The sequence below is a fragment of the Papaver somniferum genome, chromosome 1 (genome assembly GCF_003573695.1).
Source record: "Papaver somniferum cultivar HN1 chromosome 1, ASM357369v1, whole genome shotgun sequence".
Classification (NCBI taxonomy): domain Eukaryota; kingdom Viridiplantae; phylum Streptophyta; class Magnoliopsida; order Ranunculales; family Papaveraceae; genus Papaver; species Papaver somniferum.
Window position 1 is genome coordinate 111,475,272 of NC_039358.1, and position 24,750 is coordinate 111,500,021.

The window sequence follows — 24,750 nt, forward strand, 5'->3', positions numbered from 1 at the left end:
TCATCACTTCGAAAGAACCTTATGTTAGCTAGGTTCAAAATATTGGTGCAAGTCGGGGACAGTTTTTCATTGAAGGGACGTTCTGTTTTTCAATATAGACTGGCTAGGCCCGCTAGGGTCAAACAGTATGAGCCAACAAGCAAGTGTAAACAAGGTGGAATAATAAGTAAATAAATAAATAATTTACAAGAGCAATATTTTCAGCAGTCTGAAGCTGAAATGAGCTCGCAGAGGAAAGCCGTTATTCTAACAATACTCAAATGAATGCCGTTTTGAAGTATAGAGGATCACGTATCACGCATTTCTAGTCAAGTTCTTCCTTTTAGTGATTTCTTTCCGGGTTTAAATGCTGCAAACTGGAAACGAGCTTGAGTTTGGCCAACCATGTTAACATCCCTAGTGTGAGTATGGTGGTCAGATTGAAAAGAAGAGCTTCGTCTCAAAACTTCTAGGAGAGAAGAAGAAGATGAAGAACCAGTTCTACTTGTTTCAGTAACTACTGTGCTTTGAGTACTGCATTTGGCTTGGGAACCACTGAACTTAGCCGATGCATTCCTTGGTGCTCGCTTTTCAAGCTCGCCCTGCAGGTCACAATTTAAGGTAGTAAGTTAGTATATTATCAGAAGCAACATCACAAACCGCGAATATAACAACCTGGTAATATCTCAACTCTCAAGCCCTTGCAAAATAAGTTAAAAGTCATTACTCACGAACTCAAGTGAGCAGAAGTGCAAAATAAAAGTGCTAAAAGTCAAGTGCTATTCAGACCAAGGCCAATTAAAGACTTCAACAATGAATAATGCTTGAAAATCAATTCCCCTTTTGTATATTTAATAACTTATGTTAACAGAATTAATCTTTTCAGGAAATATTTTATAGAGCCAACAAGGTATTAACAAGAATTTAGATGAGTTGAGACAGAACTGACAAAATTATTAAATTGGTTTCTTTACTTAATGCTGATATCATAGTTACCGTGTCTAGAGAAACCTCCGAAGTTGAGATTCCACTCCGGCTATTGCTATCATCTCGTCCGAAGATGAAGGAGCGAACATTGCTCGAGACATGCTTACTGGATGCTGGTAGAGAGTTGCTTGATGCCCGACCCAAGAAAGAAAACTGCAACACATGCCATTTAAGCTCTTTTTGAAATTATCAAACTATCCAACTCTAACAAATACTGAGTGGTATATGTTGGCTTACCCTCGACGAACTGTTGCTGTTTCCTCCTGTAATAAACGCATCAAGGATAGCTGCACAGATTTGATACACAATATATAAGAAACAGTAAGAAGTGAAAAGATCCTCATTAAAACACAAATAGAATGGTTGACCGTACATGATGGTTTTGCTTTCTTTTTGGTATCAGGTACAGTATTCAGCTTCTTTATAAGATCAAATACTTCTCTGGAGTCTTCATCCACTGCTGGTGGTAAAAGTGAAGAATCTTCTTCCTGTCCAAGATATTATTGATAATCAAAGTAAGTAAAAAATGTGGGGGTGGGGGAATAAACCTCAGCAGCTGTTTATAATTGGTACCCGTAAAGCAAATAAATATCTGAGACATGGTTATGCTTTTGGGAAACCTATACTTCTACAAGCACAAAGAACTTACAGCTTTCTCGAGAAGACGTTGCCGGACTATTTTCTGGTCTGTTTCCTCATCATCTGAAGATAAGAAAGCATCATCCTTATCTGTAAACATCTGTGGGATCATTTGCTTTGCTTTCTTTGAAATCATCCGCACCATATTTTTGGAAGATTCATGATCCCCCAAATCATTGGAAGAATCATCACCAAGCTCACCATCCTCATCTTCTTCGTCTTCTTCTTCTTCAAGCATTGACGGCCCCTTCTGTTTCGCACCACATTTCAATCTTTGTAAAACATTGTCTGTTTCAGCTGCATCCTGTTGTTGAAGCCACATCTGATGAAGTTGATCGCGTTTTTCATTATCTACAGGCTTCTCCTCATACCCATATGCTATAAGATCCTTGAGTTCCTCATTCAATTCATTATCTTCCTCATCTTCATCGTCTTTGGATCGTGAATCGTCGTCACTATCATCTTCTTCTTCAGCCTCCTCGTCAAGAAAAGCTTTTACAGGGTCACATTTTGTGTCCAAGTTCAAATCCGGGTCATCCAATTTACGTGAATCTGGCTCAACATTCTCCTTGTCGCTTTCCTCTTCATCTGAAGAGCTGCAAATAAATCGGCACAAATCAACCCCGTTTGGACTTAAGACCAGGATAGCTGAAGTTTCAGAATGTATAAAAAAGTGTAGATTATACCATGAAAGATGCATAAATCATTTTTTTTTCATTTGAATGCCAAATATTATGTTCCTAGATATCATGTTTCTCTAAAACAGCTCATCTTAAAATAATCTATATGTTATCCATGACAAGACTCCATAAAAATCACAAAGATAACAGCAGTACATAACATCCAGACAATTAATTCAGTCATGGATTTCCTAGACTTGAATGCAAACTGTAGATGTGATAATTAAAAACAAATTCTCCAGAGCTCTTGAGAAAGGTAACCACAAATATGTATAGTTGTTACAGCTAGGAGAAATGGGAAAAAGAAAAACAATCTGAACACGTACGTATCATTGGGTTGAGCAGCATCAAACTGCAACTCCATAGTTTGTAATGAAGGTGCAATAACTTCCTCAACAGGACTGTCGAGCTGACTGTCTGCGGGCGTATCTTCCTCATCTCTTGGTTGAGAACCTAATGAAATGTTCTACAAAAAAAAAATGCAAATGAAATTAATATAATTCTGGATTATATATGTAAAGACCAAAATCAGTTCAGCCACGGTTAACATGGAAAAAATACCTGTTGTGTAGTCGGGCATGTACTTTTAGATTCCTCATCTTTTCCATCTTCCACATCTCTTGGTTGTAGACCTAACAAAGTGTCCTGCAACAGAAAAAAAAAATGTAAAGGAAATTAATATAATTCTTGGATTTATATATGCATAAACAAAAATCAACTGAGGCACATATAACATGGAAAACACATGCACTTTTAGATCCCTTGTCCAGAACCTGCAGTTTGTATAAATTTAATGAGTGCTTCAACATTGATCTACAGATTCGATAATCAGCTATTAGATCTTCGCCTAGCATTATTAATATGCATGGCAAAATCTTGATTAACTCATAGCATCCTCAAATAATACATATGTGCAAACTGGTACCGTACAGTTGCACTAAATAGTTTTTAGCCGATAAACATATTCCTTCCATTCACTAGTATGTGCCACTTAATAACTACTAGACTGTACTTTACAACACATCCAAATTAAGAAAGAGCAAACTCACCATGTTGGCAACACTATTTTCATGTTGGAATGAAGAAGATGCAGGGTCACTAAATGTATCTACATTAACAGCATCTAGATGATTACTCTTTTCATATGCCAAAGGCACATCTTTGTCCTGGAACTGAAAACACAAGCTCATCTATGTTAAATGAAATAGCATTATGAGCAGTAAGCACAGACGAACAGAATAGGGTAAACCTCAAACTACTAATTCATTTCAGAGGCTTACCTCTTCTAGGTGTTTCTCTTCACCTATATCTGCACTTTGAGCATGCTTATCAGAATAATCCAGCTTATTTACCTCCAACGAATCATTGGAATCGGCGAAGTAAATGTTCAAACTACTAGCTCTGCCACAATAAAACAAATTTTAGAATGATATATAAAATAGAGAACATCAATCCATTAAGGATGCACAAGATATATGGCATACTTTTTTGAAACTTCGAGCTTTCTTTGTCGGATCTTCGCCAAAATTGAAGATATGGGCTTCTGCACAATGGGCACAGGCTTGAATTCTGCATCTCTACTCTCTGGAAATAAATTTGTGTCAGATAGCACCTCAATAGTTAGGATTTGTTTAATTATACTAACAAATTAACATTAAAGGGAGTCTTTTCTATGTCTATTTCAAGTTTTCAATGTGGGCACTTAGACTGAAATTGATTTGCATATTATCCTAATTCTAGAACTGACTATTGATTACATTACAGAAACTGTGTACCTCGTAACAATCTCTGAGTTTCAGCATGTAACTGTTCAAGATGAATCTTCCTTTCCTGTAACAAAAAGAAACAACTAAATTTCAGAACCAATTTCTACAGAATTCCAAATTGATTAAGCAAAACAGAAGTAGAATTCTGGAATACCTTTTCGAGTCGTTTCTTGGTGGGAGCAGGTGCTTTAGGTAACTCCTTAACAGCAACATCCTTTTCATTTTTCTTCTTCTTCTTAGTTTTCTCTTTAGTCTCTTCAACTCCTGCCGATGGACTACGCCGTTTCTTTTCAGACCTCTTATCTGTCTTAACAATCCCCATTTCTGCTCTTAATTCATTTATCAAGTCACTTTCTTTAACCACAAACTTCTCAGTACCAGCATCTAAACTATCTCCAAACCCATCTTCCACATCAATTGAATCGCCTCCTTGTTCAAAACCCTCAGATCCCAAAACGGGCTGAACAGGATCCACTGACTCCATTGCATCTGGATTTTTAATTGAAACTCCCTCCTGAGTAAAACCCTCGGGATCTACAGAATCCGTAATGCCTAGGGTTTTAATTAAATCTCCTTCTTGATCGAAACCCTCGGATCCCAGAGCAGATGGAAATGAATCTACTGAATCCATTGTGTCTGGGGTTTTCATTGAATCCCTTTCTTGGTCAAACCCCTCAGATCCCAAAAGAGATGGAGATGGATCTACAGGCTGAACGAAATCTAGGTTTTTTTCAGGTGAAGAGATATGAAATTGACTTTTATTAATAGGTTGAGATGTAATTGATGCTGATTTCTTGAGACGTTTTAGCTTTGTCTGGCGAACTGGAGATGAATATTCTTCTTCAGCGGGTAAAAATGATTGATAATCGTCATCGCTATCCATTTCTGGCTTCAGGAGAAAATGAAATTGAAGAATTAGGGTTTCGTTTTGATTTTTTGCTTGTGGGAGGGATAGAGATAGAAATAGAAGGAAAATAAAGGAATCTAGTGAGATCTAAATGAAAAAGAAAAGTGGCGCTAAGTGTTTTCGAATTTCGCCCAAAAATGTTCCCGCCAGGATTACTATTTCGACAATTTGGATTTTGGACACCCGCCAAAAAAAAATCGTCTGATTTTACTAAATCAGCCTAATAACGCCGGTTCCGACGGGGTGGCTAACTGTGTTCGTAACACCCAAATGCAAAACCAACTTGACAATGGCAATTATGCTCCACACCACAATCTCAGCCAACTCGCACTTAGCCAGTACTTCAACTTCTTGACTAATTTTTTATTCAGCTCATACTAAATAGAGATTATGTTCACAGATCTTACAAGCCTTCAAACAAATACACACTCCACTTGATGCATAAACATAAGCCAAAACAAAGGGACAAATGCACCAACAGAACTTAGCTTTAAAACTAGGTTGTAGCCTTTTATTTATTACAAATTTAGGGTTACACACTCTTCTTGTTCCGGATTACTCAATCCCTTCATAAGATCAGGCTTATATAGCCTTACAAAAGCTATTTACAAGTAACTGTCAGGCAGTTACAGATTTACTTTATGCCAGGCAGTTAGCCAGCCGTGCCAACTGACGCCACTACAATCTAAAGCTAAACAAACAAGTCCTAGCCTTCAGTTACGCATAAAGCAACTCAACTTCCGTGTAACCAACTCGAAACCTTCACGACCATGTGCCCGACACATGTCATCCCGCCTTGTTGCATAATGATTGCGTCTGCCAGTCAAAGTAACGCAATCACTGCTTAGCATCATTCTCCCAACGATGCAAGTGTGTTAATGCAAGTCTTGCTCGCATGCATGCACGCCTCATGCATACAGTTTTGTTGATGGTGGATTTTCAACAAAGGGAAAAACCGTAAAATTATGATACATGTTTCTGACACGGCTTTCAGGCATGCAACCATTCATATTTTACGAAGCCACGACGAGTATGTCTTTCGAGAAGCCTCCACTAGCTGAGCATTCGATCCCTGACATTTCATCGTGACCTCTATGCAGAATAACATAATTGGGTGGTTCTCCATAGATTGAGAGCTTAACGCCTTCAGGACGTCGGTGACACTCACTGTTCCCTGACTGCAGGAGAGAGACACACCTCCACATAGAAGAATAGTTGGGCGGCGGACGCCTTCAAGACGTCGGTGACACTCACCGTTCCCTGACTATGTGGAGAGACCGTGTATGGATTCAAGCGGTTCTCCGTAGATTGAGAGCACTAACGCCTTCAGGTCGTAAGCAACACTTGTGACTCCCTGACTATGCACCCTTTGGATGGATATGACGCCTTAACTGGCTAATATCTTTCCTACGATAGATTAATTCTGCAGTGACATTTACCACTGAATTCCCAGAATAATCTATTATTGCTCCTATTCCATGGTCGAATCCACAGCCTGATCCCATGGAATGGCAATAACCATTGCTCTGATTCCATGGTCAAATCCACGGCCTGATCCCATGGAATGGCAATAACAACTGTTCTTATCCACAGTTTGATCTCATAGAATGACAATAAACAACTGTATTATATCATTACTCCGATTCCACGAATCTCATGGAATGGTAATAGGTAATTTTATTACTCCGATTATATGGTCGAATCCACGATCCCATGGAATGATAATGCATGTTTTATTATTCCGAGTTCATGGTCGAATCAATAGCTGATCCTATGAATTGATAATAAATAACTACTTATTTTATTACTCCATTTCATGAATTATTCTCCACTGAATTTTATGAATTAGTAAGAAATACTCAACAATCGTGCATCTGGACCATCACTGAGTAAGTCCCACAGAAATGGTGCAAGTGTACTCGAAAATGATGCACGACTGAGCACCCGGATGCACAAACGAGCATCCAAAAATGTGAACAGATGAGGAATCCTACGCAAAACTGGAGAAAAACAACAAATAATAGTAAAATAATAAGAGGCGCCTAGGGGTCGGGGCCACCGGACGGCCATGTCCTAGCCGTGGTCGGTCCCATGCCTCTTCTATTATTTTGTCATATTTTGTTATTTTCATGAACTCACGAAAAACTCCTTCAATTTAGCAACTTTCCTTATTTGTGCAAAACTCATGAGTTCTCCATAACTTCATAGGAAAAGGTGTGCGGGACCGGGAAACCTAGTCGGTCGGCCATGTCCGTGCCGTGGCCGGTCCCACACCTCACAATCCCTAGATTTTTATAATTATTATTCCCTAAACTCGTGAAACTTCTCCGTTTCAACGAAAACTCATGGATTCTCCATAATATCACGGTTTCATGAAAAATAATAATATAAAATTAGAGAAAGGTGTGCGCACCGGGCAACATAGCCGGCCGGCCATGCCCTAGCCGGGGCCGGTCCCACACCTTGCAATCCCTAGTATTTTATAATTATTATTTACCTCAATTCATGAAACTCCTTGGTTTGAGCAAAATTCATGATTCCTTCATATTTTCACAAATTTTGCTCGAATCATGAAAAACCAAAAGCCAACATGGTCACATGACCGGCTAGCCTCTCACGGCAATTTTAAATGTTAAAATACTCTTATTTTAATATTTACAAAATATTGATCAATTGAGCATACATGCTCATTCCAACAAAACTCAAGAATTTCAGCCAAGATGAAACTCTTCTGAAAATTCACAATGTTGCTCAAATGCACGTCAGGAAATACTGAAACTCTCCTGCATGCCTTAGTGACCGACCAGAGTCATCCCCATGGCTTGCACAAAGCCGGTCCCACAAGATTTTATAATTATGACCTAATTTGCTCAATTGATGGGCCCAAATTCTCTCCAACTAACCAGGGAATTTGCTCAATCGAGCACCAGCTGGTCCCACACCCCTAAGGGACGGTTTCATGCCTTCTTGGCCGGTCCCTCACTTCTCCATGAATTAGGTTTTATCACCTAACGCTCAATTGAGCAACTATTTTCAATAAATGATGAAACCGGCATTTTGTCATCATTCTTTCACCAACAGTCCAACTGAGGACCCTGGTGCGTGCTTACTCGAGCACTTGGGCATCACATGGATGTCCATAATCTCATGTGGCCGGTACCTCCCTTACTCATGACCAATTTTCAGCAATTCGTCAATTGATGAAGGATTGATCAAAAATTAGGGTTTCGAACAAACGCTCCACGAATTACCATTCCGAGCAAGTTCAAACACTAAATTATATTGATCCAGCGATCAATATCTGAATTAATTATACATAATCTACCAATATTTTAATTAATATTTTATTGGGTCACTTCACCAGTAAATAATTCGTCGAATTGAGCAATAGTTGCTCAGTTGCTCGAATATTGATCCCACTATCAATATTCAGTAATTCGTCGAATTGAGCAATACTTGCTCAGTTGCTCGAATATTGATCCCATTACCAATATTCAGTAATTTATCAGTCGAATTGAGCAATACTTGCTCAGTTTCACGAATATTGATCCCATTATCAATATTCAGTAATTTATCAGTAATTCGTCGAATTGAGCAGTACTTGCTCAGTTGCTCGAATAACCCACATATATTCAGTAACTCATCAATATTCAACAACTCGTCGAATTTACAATATTTGCCCAGACGAGCAACATTAACATATATTCATGAATCGCTGAGCATTTGTCAAAAGTGTTCGATTCAACAAAACCTAGACTCATTGTCTAATCAGTCAACAATTGACTAACTAAGACACGTTTGTCATACAGACTCCACGATTCGTGAGACATCAATCACGTCACAAATGGGGGGATATCACTTAGACGTGTGGGGATTAGTTTTGCACAGTGCTAGATGTCTCCTTTATATAGCCTTCAAATCAGGGTTTTGCCTTAGGTGCAAAGTAATCCCTATTCACCGTTAGATGAAAACCTGATTTAAATTCAAACTAATATTTCTCAACCGTTAGATCGAAAACTTAGCTTGTCACACACATTTGGGTAAACGTTTACTGGGTTTGTGAAAACCATTCCCAAACGTGTGCGTGTATGTTGGTTCAACATAATAACCCAAAAAGGTTAACCATATGAGAATTTCATATCAACCTTGTTCTTCTTCACCATAACTAGTTCAATTGACTCAAATGAACTAGTTAAAGAGTTGTTCAATTTCTATGAGATCTTATGTAACTACACAAGACACAATTGAAACAAAGATGATACGATTCGATTGAATCAGATCATGAACATTATAGCCACGGTTTGCATACAGCATTCCTTAGTAATTTAATGTTTCATGTCCAGAGCACATCTTTAGATCATAACCAATTAAGTTCACAAACAAGTTCGCGGACTTAAGTTAATCGGTTGAGTTTTCCAAACTCAGCAGAAATTCTCGGAAAGAGAACTTCGCCAGTTCGCGGACTGAGTTCACGAACTTAGCACACAAACGAGTTTTGGAAAATCCAGCAGAAATTCTCGGTCGAGAACTTCCGACAGTTCGCGGACTTGGCAAGCCAATTCCACAATCCTCCCAATTTCTCTTGATCAACAAAGTTCGAAAACTTCGGTTCAAGGAATACATGGTCATGTAATCTAAACTCTCATTTCAATCATTGAGACATTCTCAGAGGATGCTATGTAGCCGTTATTCACAGACCGATTCACGTCAGACCAATTCTCAAAGTGATTGAAACTTTTCATGACTTTCGTCACTAGGTGAGGATAAACTTGATCAAAGCGAAACGCTTTACCAACACACGATTTCGAGATAAAAGATAAGCAATGAATGCTCAGCTCGAAATGTCAAATATGTATGATCTAGTCTATATAGCATACGACTTTTGTCTCATAAAAAGTAGAAGATAGAATAGATAGACTTTTGAGTGATAGATAAGTTCAACTCTCCACATACCTTTTTGTTGATGAAGTTCCACGGTTCCTTGTATAAATCTTCATCGTTGTATGATGAATCGCCATGAAGTCCTTGAGCTCAACTACACTTTTTTATCCTAGTCCGAGAATAGCTATGTAGGCTAGAAATCAAGACTTATAGTTTTGATCACTAACATTGACAAACATGCTTGAGATAGCAACACATGCGAGGTCGACCGAGCTATGCTCTAACAATCTCCCCCTTCGTCAATTTTAGTGACAAAACTATTAATACATATGGAATACAAAAAAGATAAACTTTAGTGGCTCCTATTCCATAGTCTAATCTTCAACGTTCCATGAAATCTTCGTCCTTCCAAGTACTCCAATGATCCCAAAGGTTGTAAGTTTAGCATCACCGTTGTTGAAGATCCGTAGTTATAACAATGAGAGAAATCGATATTCTCGATCATTATTATACAGTGTCATAGTATTATTATGTAATATCAAAGTCCAATTGTATCACGACTTTAACAATAATACTACGGTGATATGTATCACTCCCCCTTAGTCAATACTCCATCTCGATCATGGAAACCACTCCCTCTTACACAATGATCCGAAAACCATATGTATTTGTAGTGTGAAGTACATTATTTCTCCCCCTTTTTGTCAATAAAATTGGCAAAGGTACAAGAACGGGATCATAATGAAATTTCCACAAGAGACATTTCATAGACTAAAAGAAAAATACATACCAACTTAATTTAGATGCAATCATAAAGCCGAAGCTAAATGCATTCATCAAGGAGTTTTAAGATACAAGATAACCCCTATAAAATTCCACAGCCGCACACCCCGCAAGATATTACCATTAAGCACAAGTTCAAAAGAACTCTCCCCCATTTGATGTCACTCCAGAGAGAACAACAAGAGCGACCTTAATTTCGAAAGAAAAGAAGGATTTTTTAATTGGACACCAAAAACCATAGGAATGATTTTCTATATCCAAAGCTCAACCAAATTAATCACAAGTAAACCCATGATTAATTCAATTGAAAACGCAAATAAATCAAACCACAAAAGTGATCAAATTAATTGAAAGTGGTCAACATAAGTAAGCTTACGGAGCTACGACTAAGGTAATCATACGGAGATGACTAACTTAATCGTTCACATAATCAACATAAGGAAAACCTTACGGAATATACGACTACATTAACCAATAGAACACGATTAGTATAGCCGTTCATATACTCAACACAAGAATTTGTGGAATATATGAAAACTCAACTAGATTAATTACAAGAGAACCTATAATTAATATAATTGGAATACAAATAACCAAACTAATCTCCTAAGTAATCAATTTAATTATTTTGGGGTCAACATAAGAGAACTTATGGAACCCCGACTAAGTTCATCATAGAATATGACAACCTTAACCGTACATGTACTCGACATAAGAAAGAAAACTTATGGAGTACAAACTAAATAACCAAACTGGTTGATTAATTTAGTTCCTAATGCTCGACATATAGCATCTTATGGAACAACCAACAAAGCCAAAGTAAATCGACTTAGTTGTAAGGTGCTTCAACATAAGACACACGATGGAGCCTTCACGGTAAAACATAGTAAAATGGATCAATGAAGATCAATACCGTGGATAACATACAAAGATCTATTCTATTTTCTATCATAACGACATAATAGACTTTATTGTTGTAGTAATTCGATTGCGGTAAATAAGGATTCGATGCTCGGACTTGAAAAGATTTTTAAAGCAAAAATATATACAAAATTGTCACAGGATCAAGAGACACTAGGACTCAGGATTCCACCATAATCATTCATATAATTAATATATTTATTTCCAAAACAATTATAGCTCACATAAAAATAGGGACTCTAATTCTTGCCAAGGTAGATTTTTAGAAGATTAACTGTAAATCGAAAGCATGGCATATCAAAAGTACTAAGACCAAGCATAAACCATCAAAAGAAATGACAATCAATTAAGAAAAAATCATAAAACATTTAATAAAAATGCAAGAAGTCATAAAAGAATTAAATATAATTTTTATATGTGTAAAATATGGCTTCCTCCATCATCCCAGTATTGGGGTTTAGCTATTCATATCAATCACACACTCAAAATATTAATTCAAAGTTCAAAGTGTGATTAAAAGAGTCAAAAGTTATAAAATAGTGGTTCTGAGACTCACAAAACGCGTCCAACAGGAACGATAGAATATAACTGCAGCTAACTGCGACACTTCGCTGATGCTGTTGACGCTGCTGAAAATAAGTCTGCCCTGGAGAGTCTGTTCTTCGTGTTCTTGAAGCTTTTTAATGGCAGCAGCAACAGCAGGTGAACATTGTTGTTTTTCCTTCTTCTTCGCTCCTCCTGGCTCTGGCTCGACCCCAAACTCTTCATCCCCCTTCTATGACATAAAACCAACTATTTATAGGCTTTAAATCCCCTTGAAAATCGATCAAACCCCTTGGAAATCTCCATTATTCTTTACGGGTTGTTTGAAGAATAATCTTCTTCTTGTTGCGTTACAGGCTGTTTCTAGCTATTCTCTCGTCTCAAATATCTTCTAGGACTTTTACCCAACTGTTTTGATGTATATCCCACGCAAGATATCCCATAAATCTCTCAAACTAATCTCAAACCCTAAACAGAAACCGTGTGCACTGTCTTGACTTTGTGTGGATTTTCTGACTTATCCAGCCCAATTAGATGGGTCTAATCGCTTCTAACAGGTCCCTTATGTCTTGTAGAGTCCGTGGGTACCAAATTTTCCCATTGAATCGCCTCCTAGGTCGTTCAAATCCTTGATCCAAAACTGTTGACGCTGCTGCCTTTTTTTCCGCCAAAATCCAGTTTTGAAACTTTGAAGATGACCTCCCCCTATCCAGTTCCGGTGTCCCTTTGTAATTAGGTTACCCCTTATCCAAAGTGAGAGTCCGTATAGTAATTTTCTCCCACGAGCGCAAAAACCACTTTTTAGCCAATTTCGCCGCAAAAGCTTATTTCTCCAAAAACACCTACAAAGACATAAAATAACCAAATAAGTACAAAATCGAGCACTAACAATATAAACAATTGGGACAAATTAGACACATAAATGCGTCTATCATTTATCCTTGTTGAACAAAAGATATCATCCTATTTTCCATCAAATACATGACTGCATAGGCATAACTTTTGTATATGTCAAAAGTCCATTCGTCCTTTCATCAATACGAATATTGATTCATAAACGACTTTACTTTTGACCGCAATATGGGATCTTCAAGTTCACGGACGCAAACAATACATATCCCATAAAAATATTGCAATATCACAAACCATTAAAAATACTGCAATAAACATCATCCTCCAAATATTTTTAGAATTTAATACCAATAAACCTAAAAAATAAACATAAGAAGATGAAAACAAAAATAACTATGTGTAGTCACAATCATCGCTATTCAAAGCACTAGTTATTCTTCCAACTAATCCAAAAAGAAGACATCCTAGGCAAATAAGAAGATGCATTACTCGTCACCTTCATCATCGGACAATTTCCAAGTAGCTTGAATTGAATCCAACTCTTCCTTGAGCTCGGGACACTTGGTTCCAATTAACGACGCTTGATCTTTTAAGCACTTCACTCTTACATTTACCTTGCATACACCCTTGTAAACTTTTTGAATAAGCCTCAAGGTGGTAGGGTCTTCAACATCAAGAGGAGTACCTCTTTGTCGCTTGCGAACATTTTCCCTTATATGCCGAAAAGTACATGGACGAACAAGTTTGGGAACCCCAAGAGAATTTATAATAAAATCAAGTCCACGATCACAAAAAAATTGGCTAATCAAACAAGGATAGCCTAACATCTTGATTTGAGAAGTCATCATCATCATTTGAAAGATGATAAAGTTACAAATATCAAGATCTGTATTGCCGGATGCAAGGAAGAAGACCAATTCCGCAAACTCATAACTCCACCAAGAATTCTCAATTGTGGAGGGACAAAGGTTAGAGATACCGAGTTTTCCAAACGCCATTAAAGCAATACTAAGATCATTAGTAGGAAACTTTCCTTGACTCCAAACAACCTTCTTTCCACAAAGTCCAATAAATATATCATCATATGAAGGACGTTCATCACTTGGCCTAGGTAACCGTACGTTGCCCAACGATATTTTGGTGACCCTTGAAATTAACTCTCTATTAACAAGAAACCTTTCTCTATTTATCATAGATTTTAATTTCATCTTTTTAACATCAACATCATGAATGTTGGCATAGAAAATCCTTGTTAGAGAATCAAAACCTTCACCAAGGCCATTAAAGATATTCCCAAGATTGAAATTTTTGAATCAAGCTAAATCCTCTTCATAACTACTAAAGGTTTCCAATTTCTTTTCTAGAATAAAACTTTTGGAAGCAATCCTATCAAAAGTTCTAGCACAAGAATCATTCACAAACCTAATTCTAAGAGAATTTTGATCACAAGGAGGATTCAAGCTAGAGGATTTTGAAATTTTAGAACTCCTTTTCATGCTTCTAGAAATCATCATAAAGAGATACACAAGATAAGATTACTTACTTGAAGATAACCTCAAACACCCTTCCTTTTGATTTCTTCAAATAAGCTTTAATGGTGGAGAAGCACAAACCCTAGTTCAGGTACGCGGACGGAAGATGAGAAAGGAGAAGGTTTGCGGACCACCAACATATATATATATATATCCCTCATTCATGGGCTTGGGCTATACACGAAATGTGATCCACAAGACTTAAGGAAAAATCTTAGCCCTTTCCACATAAGTGGTAAACAACCAACAAAAAGGTGGAAGAAAACAGAGGTAATAGAAAGTTAACCAAACAACAACACAACTGTACACAACTCAATCCATTTCTTGCCCCACATCAAGATATGTACAAATGGGGAAAAGCCAGTCTTGTTACCAAGAGGCATAATGCGCAGAGGAATTCTCATGCGACACATCTGGTTGATAGGTGTGAACAGTCCCTGTAGTATAATCAAAATAATAATGATAGTCAGGGCAGCTGGAGCTTTCTATCCTTCGTTGGTTCGGGCTAGAAGAAGGATATTTCCGATATATGGGTTGTTAAGTATTAACAGTTTTAACACGACCAACACCCTTTCCGGAAAGATTCTTAGACTTAACAGAATTAAATTTTCCTAAGAATTTAAAAACGCCTTCGAACGCTTTAAACAGATCTTTATCAATTGATCCATCACGATAGTATTCCTCAAGAGTTAATCTAGTGAGGTTCCATATCCTTGAGCGTATTGAACGTTTTCCCAATTTTTCTTCAAATTGCTTCTTAACATCTAAATCTCCCCTTCTATATGAAGTAAGATTATCATGAGAACCCAGAGGTTTTAACCATAACAATCTTTAAGGAATTCTGGCGTGCGTTACAGATGCCAGGAGCAAGTTTCCAAAAAAATTTCCCATAGGGCAATATATATGGAATGAACAAACACAAACTTATTAGGTTTACCGTGTTTGCCTGCTATGATACCAATTGATTCTATGATAAAATGGAAAAAATGATCGCTCAATATAATAAAGACAAACCGAAGCATTTGCAGATATTATAACAATTGGATGATAAGTCAGATGAGAATAAACAATAAAGAAACACCATATTGACATTACAATTGCAGGGCTCATACCTAGCTCTCCATAGCCAAGATAAGTATTCACATGGAGATTGATGTTTTATGCCCGAGAACGGGTGTGACAGGGATGCCCTACCTCTTTGGTCGGTATGCATACTTGCTACTTACGATTGTTGGGATATTACATGCTTTTTATGAACTTTTAGGTTCACAAGATGGCATATATGTTTTTCAAAAATCACTTATGTATGAAGACCTAAAGTATGTAATTTGTCTGAAAGTAAGTTTTATAACCAATGACAATAACTACACATGGGTGTTATCTGGAGGATTGAATCTATTCACAATAGTCAAGCTTAGTTCAATCCTTCAGTCACCTCGGCCAGTCAAGTAAGTTCAAATATTTTAACACGAAACAGATGGATGTAGAATTGTTGGATATTGGCTTGATTTTTAGGAAACATCAGTGTGATTTCCTAAATCAGTTTTTACTGATTTTTGGAATGTGTTTAGACTTCTATCTAAACAAGGGTTTCCTATCTTAGCTAGTTTGGATTTCCTAAATTAGAGTAAAGCTTGGTTTCCTATTTGAAGTATTGTAAGCCTATAAATAAAGGCATAACCTTTAGGTTATAGGTATCTACATCATCTACATCAACATTTTCTAAGCCCTTAGGTTGTAGACATCTCCTCACAAAGAAAAGAAGTAATCTCTTCATTAGAGAGATGTAGATCCTCTCATAGCTCTAGGGCTGAGAGAGTTGAAGGTGAGTTGAGAATGTGAAGAAGAAGAAGAAGGGGTGTTGAGTGTCATGTGCATTGTGTATTCTCTGATATATGAAGTAAGTGAATTTCTTCCCGTAGACGTAGGCACATTGCCGAACCACGTAAATCTCTGTGTCTTGTGTGTTCTATGTGCATTAGCTTCCGTTGAATGTTTACTTTTTCGATTCTGATGCCCGATCCTATGAAGCCTTAAGGAACAATATGAACCTCTCGGCACAACATTGAGAAAATATGGATCCTAAAGCAAAAGTTCATTATCATTTGTGGAGCATATCGTTCTTATTATCATGCTGAATTTTAAAAGTTATGATTCATGATCATTGAGGAAACCCGCGTGATACTTCTTGGTCTAGTTATTCGAATGAACATTTGAAGCCTAATGTTGAACCATCACATAGGGGAACCTGTAAGAAATTATAGAGCTACGAGTAATAAAATTCAAGATCGAAATTTGTACACAAGGTCAATGAATGATCTTCCTGAGTATCTTTGGGATAATTATAAAACCGGGGGTTGGACCATGTGAAACTTAGTTTGATTTTTAATATTTAAATTGTTATTTTGTTTTAACTAGTTTCGTTTACGTAATACATGGATTTCATTTAGTAAATAAACTTTGAATTATTTTGAAACCAACAATTATATTTAACTTAAATTAATAATTTCAGAATAAAATTAAAGTTTACATATAACTTAAAATAAATATTGAAGCTATTACATTTAACTTAAAGTCGCTTTTAAAATAGTCGAAACTAACCATGACACACACTTACTAATCAGTTAGACCTTTAACTCCGTCGACTTCATCAATTCACAACGTTAACAAATTGTTAGTTTTTTTATTTTGTCCACGACTTTCTATAACTTGTTAAACCCATTGTAACAGACTATATTGTTTCCCATTTATTTTGAAGTGTTCGCAAGAATAATCATATGTTTGTTACAATTAGAGTTATGTTTCTCTTGCGAAAATCTTTTTTCCAATTCTTTATCCACAAAAGTACGATGAATTGCTCTTTGTTTTCTGGTCGCTCGTTGGTCAACATGAACTTCTCAATATTAAAAATAATATTTTTTTATGCTTGTTGGGCGTTTTTTATATGTCTTTTGGCATCTTTTTTTTTATCATAGACCTTTATCTTTTGCTATTGAATCAGATGAGCACAATGTGTTTGGTCTAGTATTGGGATTTGAATTTAAATTTTGAGAGGTATTTTACCAATAGGTATATGCTAATATGCTTTTGTTGACCTGAATTTGAATATGATAGAGAAAATAGTGAACCAGCTAGTGATCCTTGAGGATTTTTTGCAGTATGAGAGTATGGGGATCTAGATGACACTTGTTGCAGATAATCCAATAGAGGTGAATTATGTTAGATCATTGCTCAGTCGAACTCAAAAGTGTTGTTATCTCAAGCTTGTTGTCAAATGTAGTTAATCAGAGCTATATCTTGATTTCTAGTCTACATTTAGTCAAGTCTCGGATTAGGATATAAGTGTGTAGTTGAGAACAGGATATCACTGTGTTATACCGTTTGAAGGCTAATATCAACCGAAGCTTCGGGGAACTTCTTCAACAAAAGATAAGTGAAGACTGGACCACCTATTTCTCAAGTTTTCACCTTTCTATGTATGAGACATTGTTGCATGATTAAATTAGACAATTTATGCGTAATATAAATTTCGAGTCAATTTTATCTTGAATATCGTTCTCGAAATATGACTAACTAAGCTTAAGAATATTTGTTCATGCTTGATGAATTTGGTTAATAACAATTTATTGTTTATGACCTAAATTATGATTCAAGATTTAATCATTTGAAAAAAAATCCAGGAACAGTAATATGTGTCATTGATGTTATTCGGGAATGTTTGAAATTGATTACTAAAGAGAGATATAACTACTGTCAATCTGGATACATGGCAGTATGCATAGCAGTTCACATATTGGGACAACTGTTATAAGTCTAGAGCCACGATACATGTACCCAATACACGTACCGGTGTAGCTATAATTCGGCAACGACATTTTTGGTACGCATACCCGATATCCATACCACAAAAAGTCTATTGACTCGTGAACCATGAAAGGTACGCACACCTAGTATGCAAATCGAAAAAGATCTGTTGTTATAAATGATAATAACAACATCGAGAGAAACTGGAACTCAGAATTCCACCATTAATCATATTCAAGTAATACATATAATAATTCTTAACAATTCTAGCTCTTTTGTTGGGTTTGTTTCTTCGTCAAATTTAGATTTCTAAAACATTAATTGTAAATCATAAGCATGACGGCGTATCAAAAGCTCTAAGTTTAAGCATACACCATGAAATTACTAACAAATTAACGAAATCATAAACCAATTAAAATCAATGCCAAAAGTCATAAAGAATCAAATATGGTTACCATTCAATTGTGATATATGACTTCCTCCATTGTCCCAATGATGGGGTTTGGCTCATCATTTTCAAAACACTCTCAAAAGATTGAAACATAACTCAAAAGTGTTTAAATACAAGAAAAGAAACAGAAAAGAACAAAACAAAGAAACAGTAGCGTACTTTTTTTATAAGCGTTACAAATTTCACTATTACAAAAATATAAGACTGTACAGAAACAACAGCCTTCTGCTGCTGCACAATAAACCACAATTTATGTGACTGTATTTTTGTATCGTCTGTTCTTCGTCTTCTTCTTCTCTGCAGCCGCAAAAAAAACTCTGCAACTCTGGTTTTCTTCTTCTTAACCTCTTTTGTGACTCCAGGCATTCTATATATACACACCAGGTCGATATCTTTCGCTAACATCTTCTAAAATATCTTGTTTTCCTTCCTTGCAAGTTAGGAAATTTATTCTGTCCAAATCTTCTTTACGCATCCTTGGGTTCACTCAAAACTTTCGAAATCCTATATGATCAAATCCTAGTAGAATATATTCTCCTAATCCAGATATAACACAAAACCTCGATATACTCTCACTCGTTTTTTTTTTTTTTTAGAAAATATGTAAACTTCCTCTCTTTTTTTCCGACTCGAAAACACCTAGCACCCTTGTTTTGATGTAACAAGCCCATATAAATCCAATTCCAAGAAAATCTCGTCAAATTTTATCTCATAAAAGTTTCAGGTGAGGAGAAAGTTTTCAGCTAAAATTTTCGGTCGAAAAAGAATAAGAAGGGGGGCCTCCATTCAAAGCGCAAGTGCCTTTAACAATGGGGTGTCCTTATCTAAAGTGAGAGTGTCTTTAATAATTTTTTGGGGGCTTCAATACTATTTTATAAAATTTTCCACGCACATTTATTTCTCGAATGCGCCTACAAATACACAAAATTAAACAATAAGTACAAAATAGTGGCCAACATATAAAAATTAGAAAACAAATTAGACATAAAAATTTCTATCAAGAACCTTAACTTTTTTCTATAAGTTGATTTGTATCGAGAAGTATAGGTTAGTGATATGAACCAAAAGGAATGACGTTGTACATAATTGCATTGTGGATCATAAAACTAGTTGTAATGTTCCGAAGTTCTATCCAGAATGAGTTGCACCTGTTTCCCATCCTTTTTACGATTACTCCAAATATAAGAATGTCCAGAGAAGGTAACATCTTTTAGATCAGTCTGATTGAGAAGGTATGGTACAAACTTGGTGGAGGCTGAAGGCCTTTTATAGAAGGAAATTTTGTCTTCAGTGGAGAGAGTAACATTGAGATCTTTAATTATAACCCTATGAGCATCAATAATTTCACTTGTTTTTTTTTTCTTTGCTTTTTGATAAACAAGGAACCTTTTCATCATTGGGATTTCAAAGTTACAATGAGTTTAACATTGAAAATAAGAGAATGAAAAGTAATAAGAACATACCGTAAGAGTACAATACCCAGAAATCCGACAAGAGAAAGAGAAGGATTACCGGAATAAGACAAATACAAGTATGAATAAGATTCGATTAAATCGGAAAAAGAAGGATGGTTTTTCTCGGAATAAGATCCGATATATTTGGAGTAATCGTAAAAAGGATGGGAAACTCTCTGTCTTATAACACCCAAGATCCAAGGCTAACTCATCCATAATATGACCAACGCCCATGCTTTTATAAAACTTTTTTCTAAGTTAAATTTTATAATGATCATCATCTCAAAGATAACCAAGAGAACATGCTACCATCTCACATCTTTTCTCTCTTCCATAGTAAAAATAATTGTATCATCAGTAACTCTAGACGTGCCGTTGAAAAAAAAAGTCGATTAATTTTGTAAAGATCTACACTAAACACGAATATGTCTCTGATTGACTAATTAGTTCTTATTTATTTGTGTAAGGGGCTTTAATCGGTGCATCATTTTTTATTTTATTTTTTTACCAATAAAATATTTGGTGTTGACGAATTTCAAATTCAGATCATTGGTACCATCATCCTACAATTTCACTACCGTATCACAATGACATCGGCATCCGGTGCATAATTTATATCCACAAAATGTCGTATCATGGAAGCATTAAATCCAAGCTAATAGCATTACGATGGAACATTCCTAGATTTGTTTAAAAGCATGCGACTCTAAAGCCAAAACTAGTGGGATATAAAAGAACAACAAATATAGAAAAGGGAAAAGTTACGAATCCTTGTGTCTTTTTCCTCACGGGATGCTTTATATTGATCATATAATTGGTAGCCAGCCTTTGACCAACCAAAGTTTTGTGCAACAGAGCTCATACGTCCCGACGTTCTGTAGCATTGATGTGCACTTTTTTCTTTTGTTTTTCTGCTCCTGAAAATGATTTACGCGCACTTTCCGGTGCTTTTAACATGAGGTAGAAAATACATAAGCAATCCCCTGGCAATTGCATGAAGTTAAAGACAACAAAGAAATCGTCCTGTAAATACCATAAATTCAATTCTCCGGTCTTCCCAAACAGTCACGCAAGCAATTGCGATAAACATGTGCATTACTCGGTTCTAATTTTGATTTTGTACATATACAAACATGGAAGACCACGGAAATCCCTTGCATATGGTGCCGAAAAAGTGAGAATTATGCAAGAAATGGAAGATTTAGATTGGCCCACATGTAACCTAAAGGGGCCAACAAAAGGCAGGAGCCAAAATGGCACAGTATGAGCAGTCATTCATTCCTTATAGTGGTTGCCAGCCCTTATATAGAAGCTTTTAGGTGCTAATCTTTGTCTTCCGTTGAACAACACACTCACTTGTGACCCCAGACACGACTCCATCAACTCTGCAAATATTATTTCCGAAACGACCACTCTTTTATATATATTCTTCATTCGTACACTGCACAAATATATATCTGTAAAGATGAAAAGAAGTAACATAAACACACTATTGTTATCAAGAACATGACAATATTAGCATTATTGTATTTATAGATAACAAATAAGAAAAATCACATAAACACATAATTAAATCAGAATACCAACCCTGTTGACCATTTGCCATCTTCTTATATATAAAAAGCATCAGGACGTCGACTACCACCCAGTTAAATTGCTCCACTAGTTTACATTCATGACCCCCTCAGTCTCACTTTTTGCTGTAAGAATTAACATAGTATATGCCAAATATGGTAATTTTCCAACTTTACCAACTGCTGTGATTTTTTTTATTTAGCCAAGTTGGAACATATTTTTGTCACATGTAATAGCAGTTGCTCTTGGGCATGCAATATACTGTTTTGGCGCTAAACATCATTCGTGGAATAGGAATATATGATCTAATAGGAAACCAAAGAAGCAAAGGTTAGCATGACATTCTTTGAAAACTTGCTACATGGATCCAATTGTCATCAATCTGTAAAGCGAAAATATGTCCATGGTCCCACTGCGCTTCGATTAGATGCATCTTCTACTGATTAGCAGAACCCCATAGATAGGCCATAATTTCTTAATTCACTGCAAAACTTTTGCATTTCCTGTTTTGGCCTCAACAACTTTATAGATGTGTGTCATTAAGAAAAATGATTAGTGGACTAAGAAAAACATCATGGTCCCTAATCCCTATTTAGGCTTTCTTTAGTTTAGTCAGTTGCTGTATTTAGTAGTCAGTAGTCACCATCTTATGAATATTTTGTGAGATTTCACTATAATAAGAAGAAATATTGGCATATTCTATCCTTCCAAGTTCCATCTCTTATTTCGTACACTTCCAATATTTTGGAGAGGAAATTAGCAAAATATTACAGCCGATAATGGTTTACAAAATTATTAAACATAAAATCCAAGAGTAAAGATAAAGAAAAAAATAGCTACACAGCTTTCTTTTATTTGTTTTTTTCCTCTGTTTTCCTTCCCGTGCTATATGACTTTTGATCAGAAGAAAGGACTACGAAAAGGAACACCCTTTCGTTTATTACAGACAGAACGAGGGGCATTTCGGTAACATACATTTCCCGCCACAAACATAGCGATTCTCTTTTTTCTCGTAACGTTATCTGGCGTAACACTATACCGAACTGTTGAAAACCCCCCGAAATTCCCGTTACTACTTGAACTCGACGACGTCATCATGTTTATCATCAGCATCCCACCGTCCAAAACCGACGTAGGAGTCATCTGACCACTCTTTTGATCATCATCATCGTCGTCATCATAATCTATCTCTTTTGCAGAATCGGCGTTGGAATCAGATAATGTTAAGTAATCACAGTCGTAGAAATATCTCGAGATGCAACCTTCTTCGCTTGATACTAGATATTGTACCTGATCATCATCATCAGCAAAAATAAATTAAAAACCAAGAAAATCACAAAATTAAGAAATAAAATTAATAATTATGTTTGGAATTGGGATTTTACCTTGCAATCTAGAGAGCAGAAACGGTTAACATCTTGAAGACTTCTATTGCAACTGAAGCAGACTGAACCAGAGCTAGTTCTGAAAGGGCGCGTTTGTGGTCTTTGATTTAGAAAAATCACTTTCGCATTGTTTGTGCTGTAAGACTTCATCATCGTAATACACAGCAAAAGCAAACAGAGCACAAATTCAATTCATTGTGTTGGGAAGAGGAAAACTAGATGAGGAGCTTATCAACAAGACAGAATCGAATTATGTAAAAGATCATATATTTTCAATTCTCCGAGATCATGGAAGAATCAATTAGTGACTAGAATAGAGAATTGAATAATATTTTCACAAATTTGAGACCTTTTTTATGCGAAAAAATACAAATTTGAAAAAACAGAGCAATTGGAAAGAACAGAGGCTGGCCCAGCTAAGAAAATATAGAGGAAAAAAATAACATGATCATCGTAATTTTTTCAAATTATACAAAATCAAGCTAAATTCGTAAGTTTTGATTTCTTATGAATATGAATTTACCTGAACAAAACTGCAGTCGAACAATTTTTCCATGTCATCGAGTCTGATGACATCCTGGTAAACATACCGGCGGACCTGAAGCAATCGATGAGAGGTGTGGAAGCAAAGACAATGAGTACAGATAGTGGTACAGCAGTCTATACAAAAGATATTCTTCTCATTTTTCTTATAATACTCGTGGAGAAGACATGGGTTGAAGAATTTTTCTGATAAAAGTGAGAATATCCATGAATAAGGTTCTGGTTGTAGTTGCTCCATCTCTGTGCAGAAGTGAGACACTACTACAACTTAGCAAGTAAAAAGAAGAGAGTAAAGCAAAGAGAAGTTATCGATTTCGATTTGAGGACAATGAGGAGCGGAAGAATTATTAAATATTTCAAGAGTGTGGGACTCTGAATACTGAACTGCTGATGAGACGAGGAGAAAATTCAAAAGAGAAGAATAAAAGATACGACTAATTATAAGGAATTATTTGCTTTTTTGATAATTTCGTGGAGGAATTAATATTGTCATTTGTTATCATATTATTAAATAAATTCTTTTCTTGCCTCAAATGAAAATGTGATTTTGTAGGTTGCCTATCCTTTGCTAAAATTTCTTTTCAAAAAAAACAAAAAAATCCTTTGCTAAATTTAGAGGTTAGCGGTTTATTTTTTCTATTTGAGGTGTGCGTACTCGAATTTCACTTCTAAGTCAGTGACTTGGTTTTAAGGAATGGTCTAAAGATCCCCAAAGAATTGCATAAATTAACTTATTAAAATAAAACGTGATTAAAAAGAAACACCATTAGGCCTATTTCTTATACAAGGTTAAGAAGACCCGTTTGACATATCAGGTGGTATGGCAAATGAGTTGCGCCGCTATGGAAAAATCACTGAGCGATAGAGTTTTTAGTTACCGAAATAGTTAATATCGTTAGTGATGGAGTCTTTATCGCTAGTGCTACCTAGAATATCGCTCGATATTAACTATATCGCCAACGTCTAGTTCTTGGTCCCCTATAAATAGGTAATTTTGAAACTAAAAATTTACACCAAATTTCTCTATTTCTCTTTCTCAATCTATTTTTTTCTTCAAAATTTCTCAAA

The 24,750-nt window shown here is 36.1% G+C and overlaps 2 protein-coding genes across 2 annotated transcripts; both read right to left on the bottom strand.

Moving 5' to 3' along the window:
• Window positions 1-42: 42 nt before the first annotated feature.
• Window positions 43-5,032, bottom strand: LOC113296542 (eisosome protein SEG2-like). The gene is made up of 12 exons (XM_026544848.1): window positions 4,206-5,032; window positions 4,061-4,115; window positions 3,770-3,869; window positions 3,566-3,686; window positions 3,335-3,457; window positions 2,847-2,930; window positions 2,612-2,751; window positions 1,616-2,201; window positions 1,340-1,454; window positions 1,204-1,253; window positions 976-1,119; window positions 43-581 (listed from the first exon to the last, which is right to left on the bottom strand). Exons 1-12 carry the CDS (start codon window positions 4,932-4,934, stop codon window positions 309-311), a joined length of 2,520 nt encoding a protein of 839 aa, XP_026400633.1. The 5' UTR covers window positions 4,935-5,032; the 3' UTR covers window positions 43-308.
• Window positions 5,033-22,485: 17,453 nt separating this feature from the next.
• LOC113331943 lies at window positions 22,486-24,065 on the bottom strand. Its single transcript, XM_026578580.1, has 3 exons — window positions 23,663-24,065; window positions 23,140-23,283; window positions 22,486-23,044 (listed from the first exon to the last, which is right to left on the bottom strand). The coding sequence occupies exons 1-3, from the start codon at window positions 23,918-23,920 to the stop codon at window positions 22,655-22,657; spliced, it is 792 nt and encodes a 263-aa protein (XP_026434365.1). The 5' UTR covers window positions 23,921-24,065; the 3' UTR covers window positions 22,486-22,654.
• Window positions 24,066-24,750: the final 685 nt, after the last annotated feature.

What these genes read in the sequence shown, in the direction of transcription:
- LOC113296542 (XM_026544848.1), bottom strand. Translation starts at nt 4,934, where the DNA reads ATGGATAGCGATGACGATTATCAATCATTTTTACCCGCTGAAGAAGAA. An exon ending in AACTCAGAGATTGTTACGAG is followed by an intron (nt 3,870 to 4,060) that starts GTACACAGTTTC and finishes ATTTATTTCCAG; the next exon opens with AGAGTAGAGATGCAGAATTC. An exon ending in AACGTCTTCTCGAGAAAGCT is followed by an intron (nt 1,455 to 1,615) that starts GTAAGTTCTTTG and finishes TATCTTGGACAG; the next exon opens with GAAGAAGATTCTTCACTTTT.
- LOC113331943 (XM_026578580.1), bottom strand. Translation starts at nt 23,920, where the DNA reads ATGGAGCAACTACAACCAGAACCTTATTCATGGATATTCTCACTTTTA. An exon ending in TCGACTGCAGTTTTGTTCAG is followed by an intron (nt 23,284 to 23,662) that starts GTAAATTCATAT and finishes ACGATGATGAAG; the next exon opens with TCTTACAGCACAAACAATGC. An exon ending in TCTGCTCTCTAGATTGCAAG is followed by an intron (nt 23,045 to 23,139) that starts GTAAAATCCCAA and finishes GATGATGATCAG; the next exon opens with GTACAATATCTAGTATCAAG.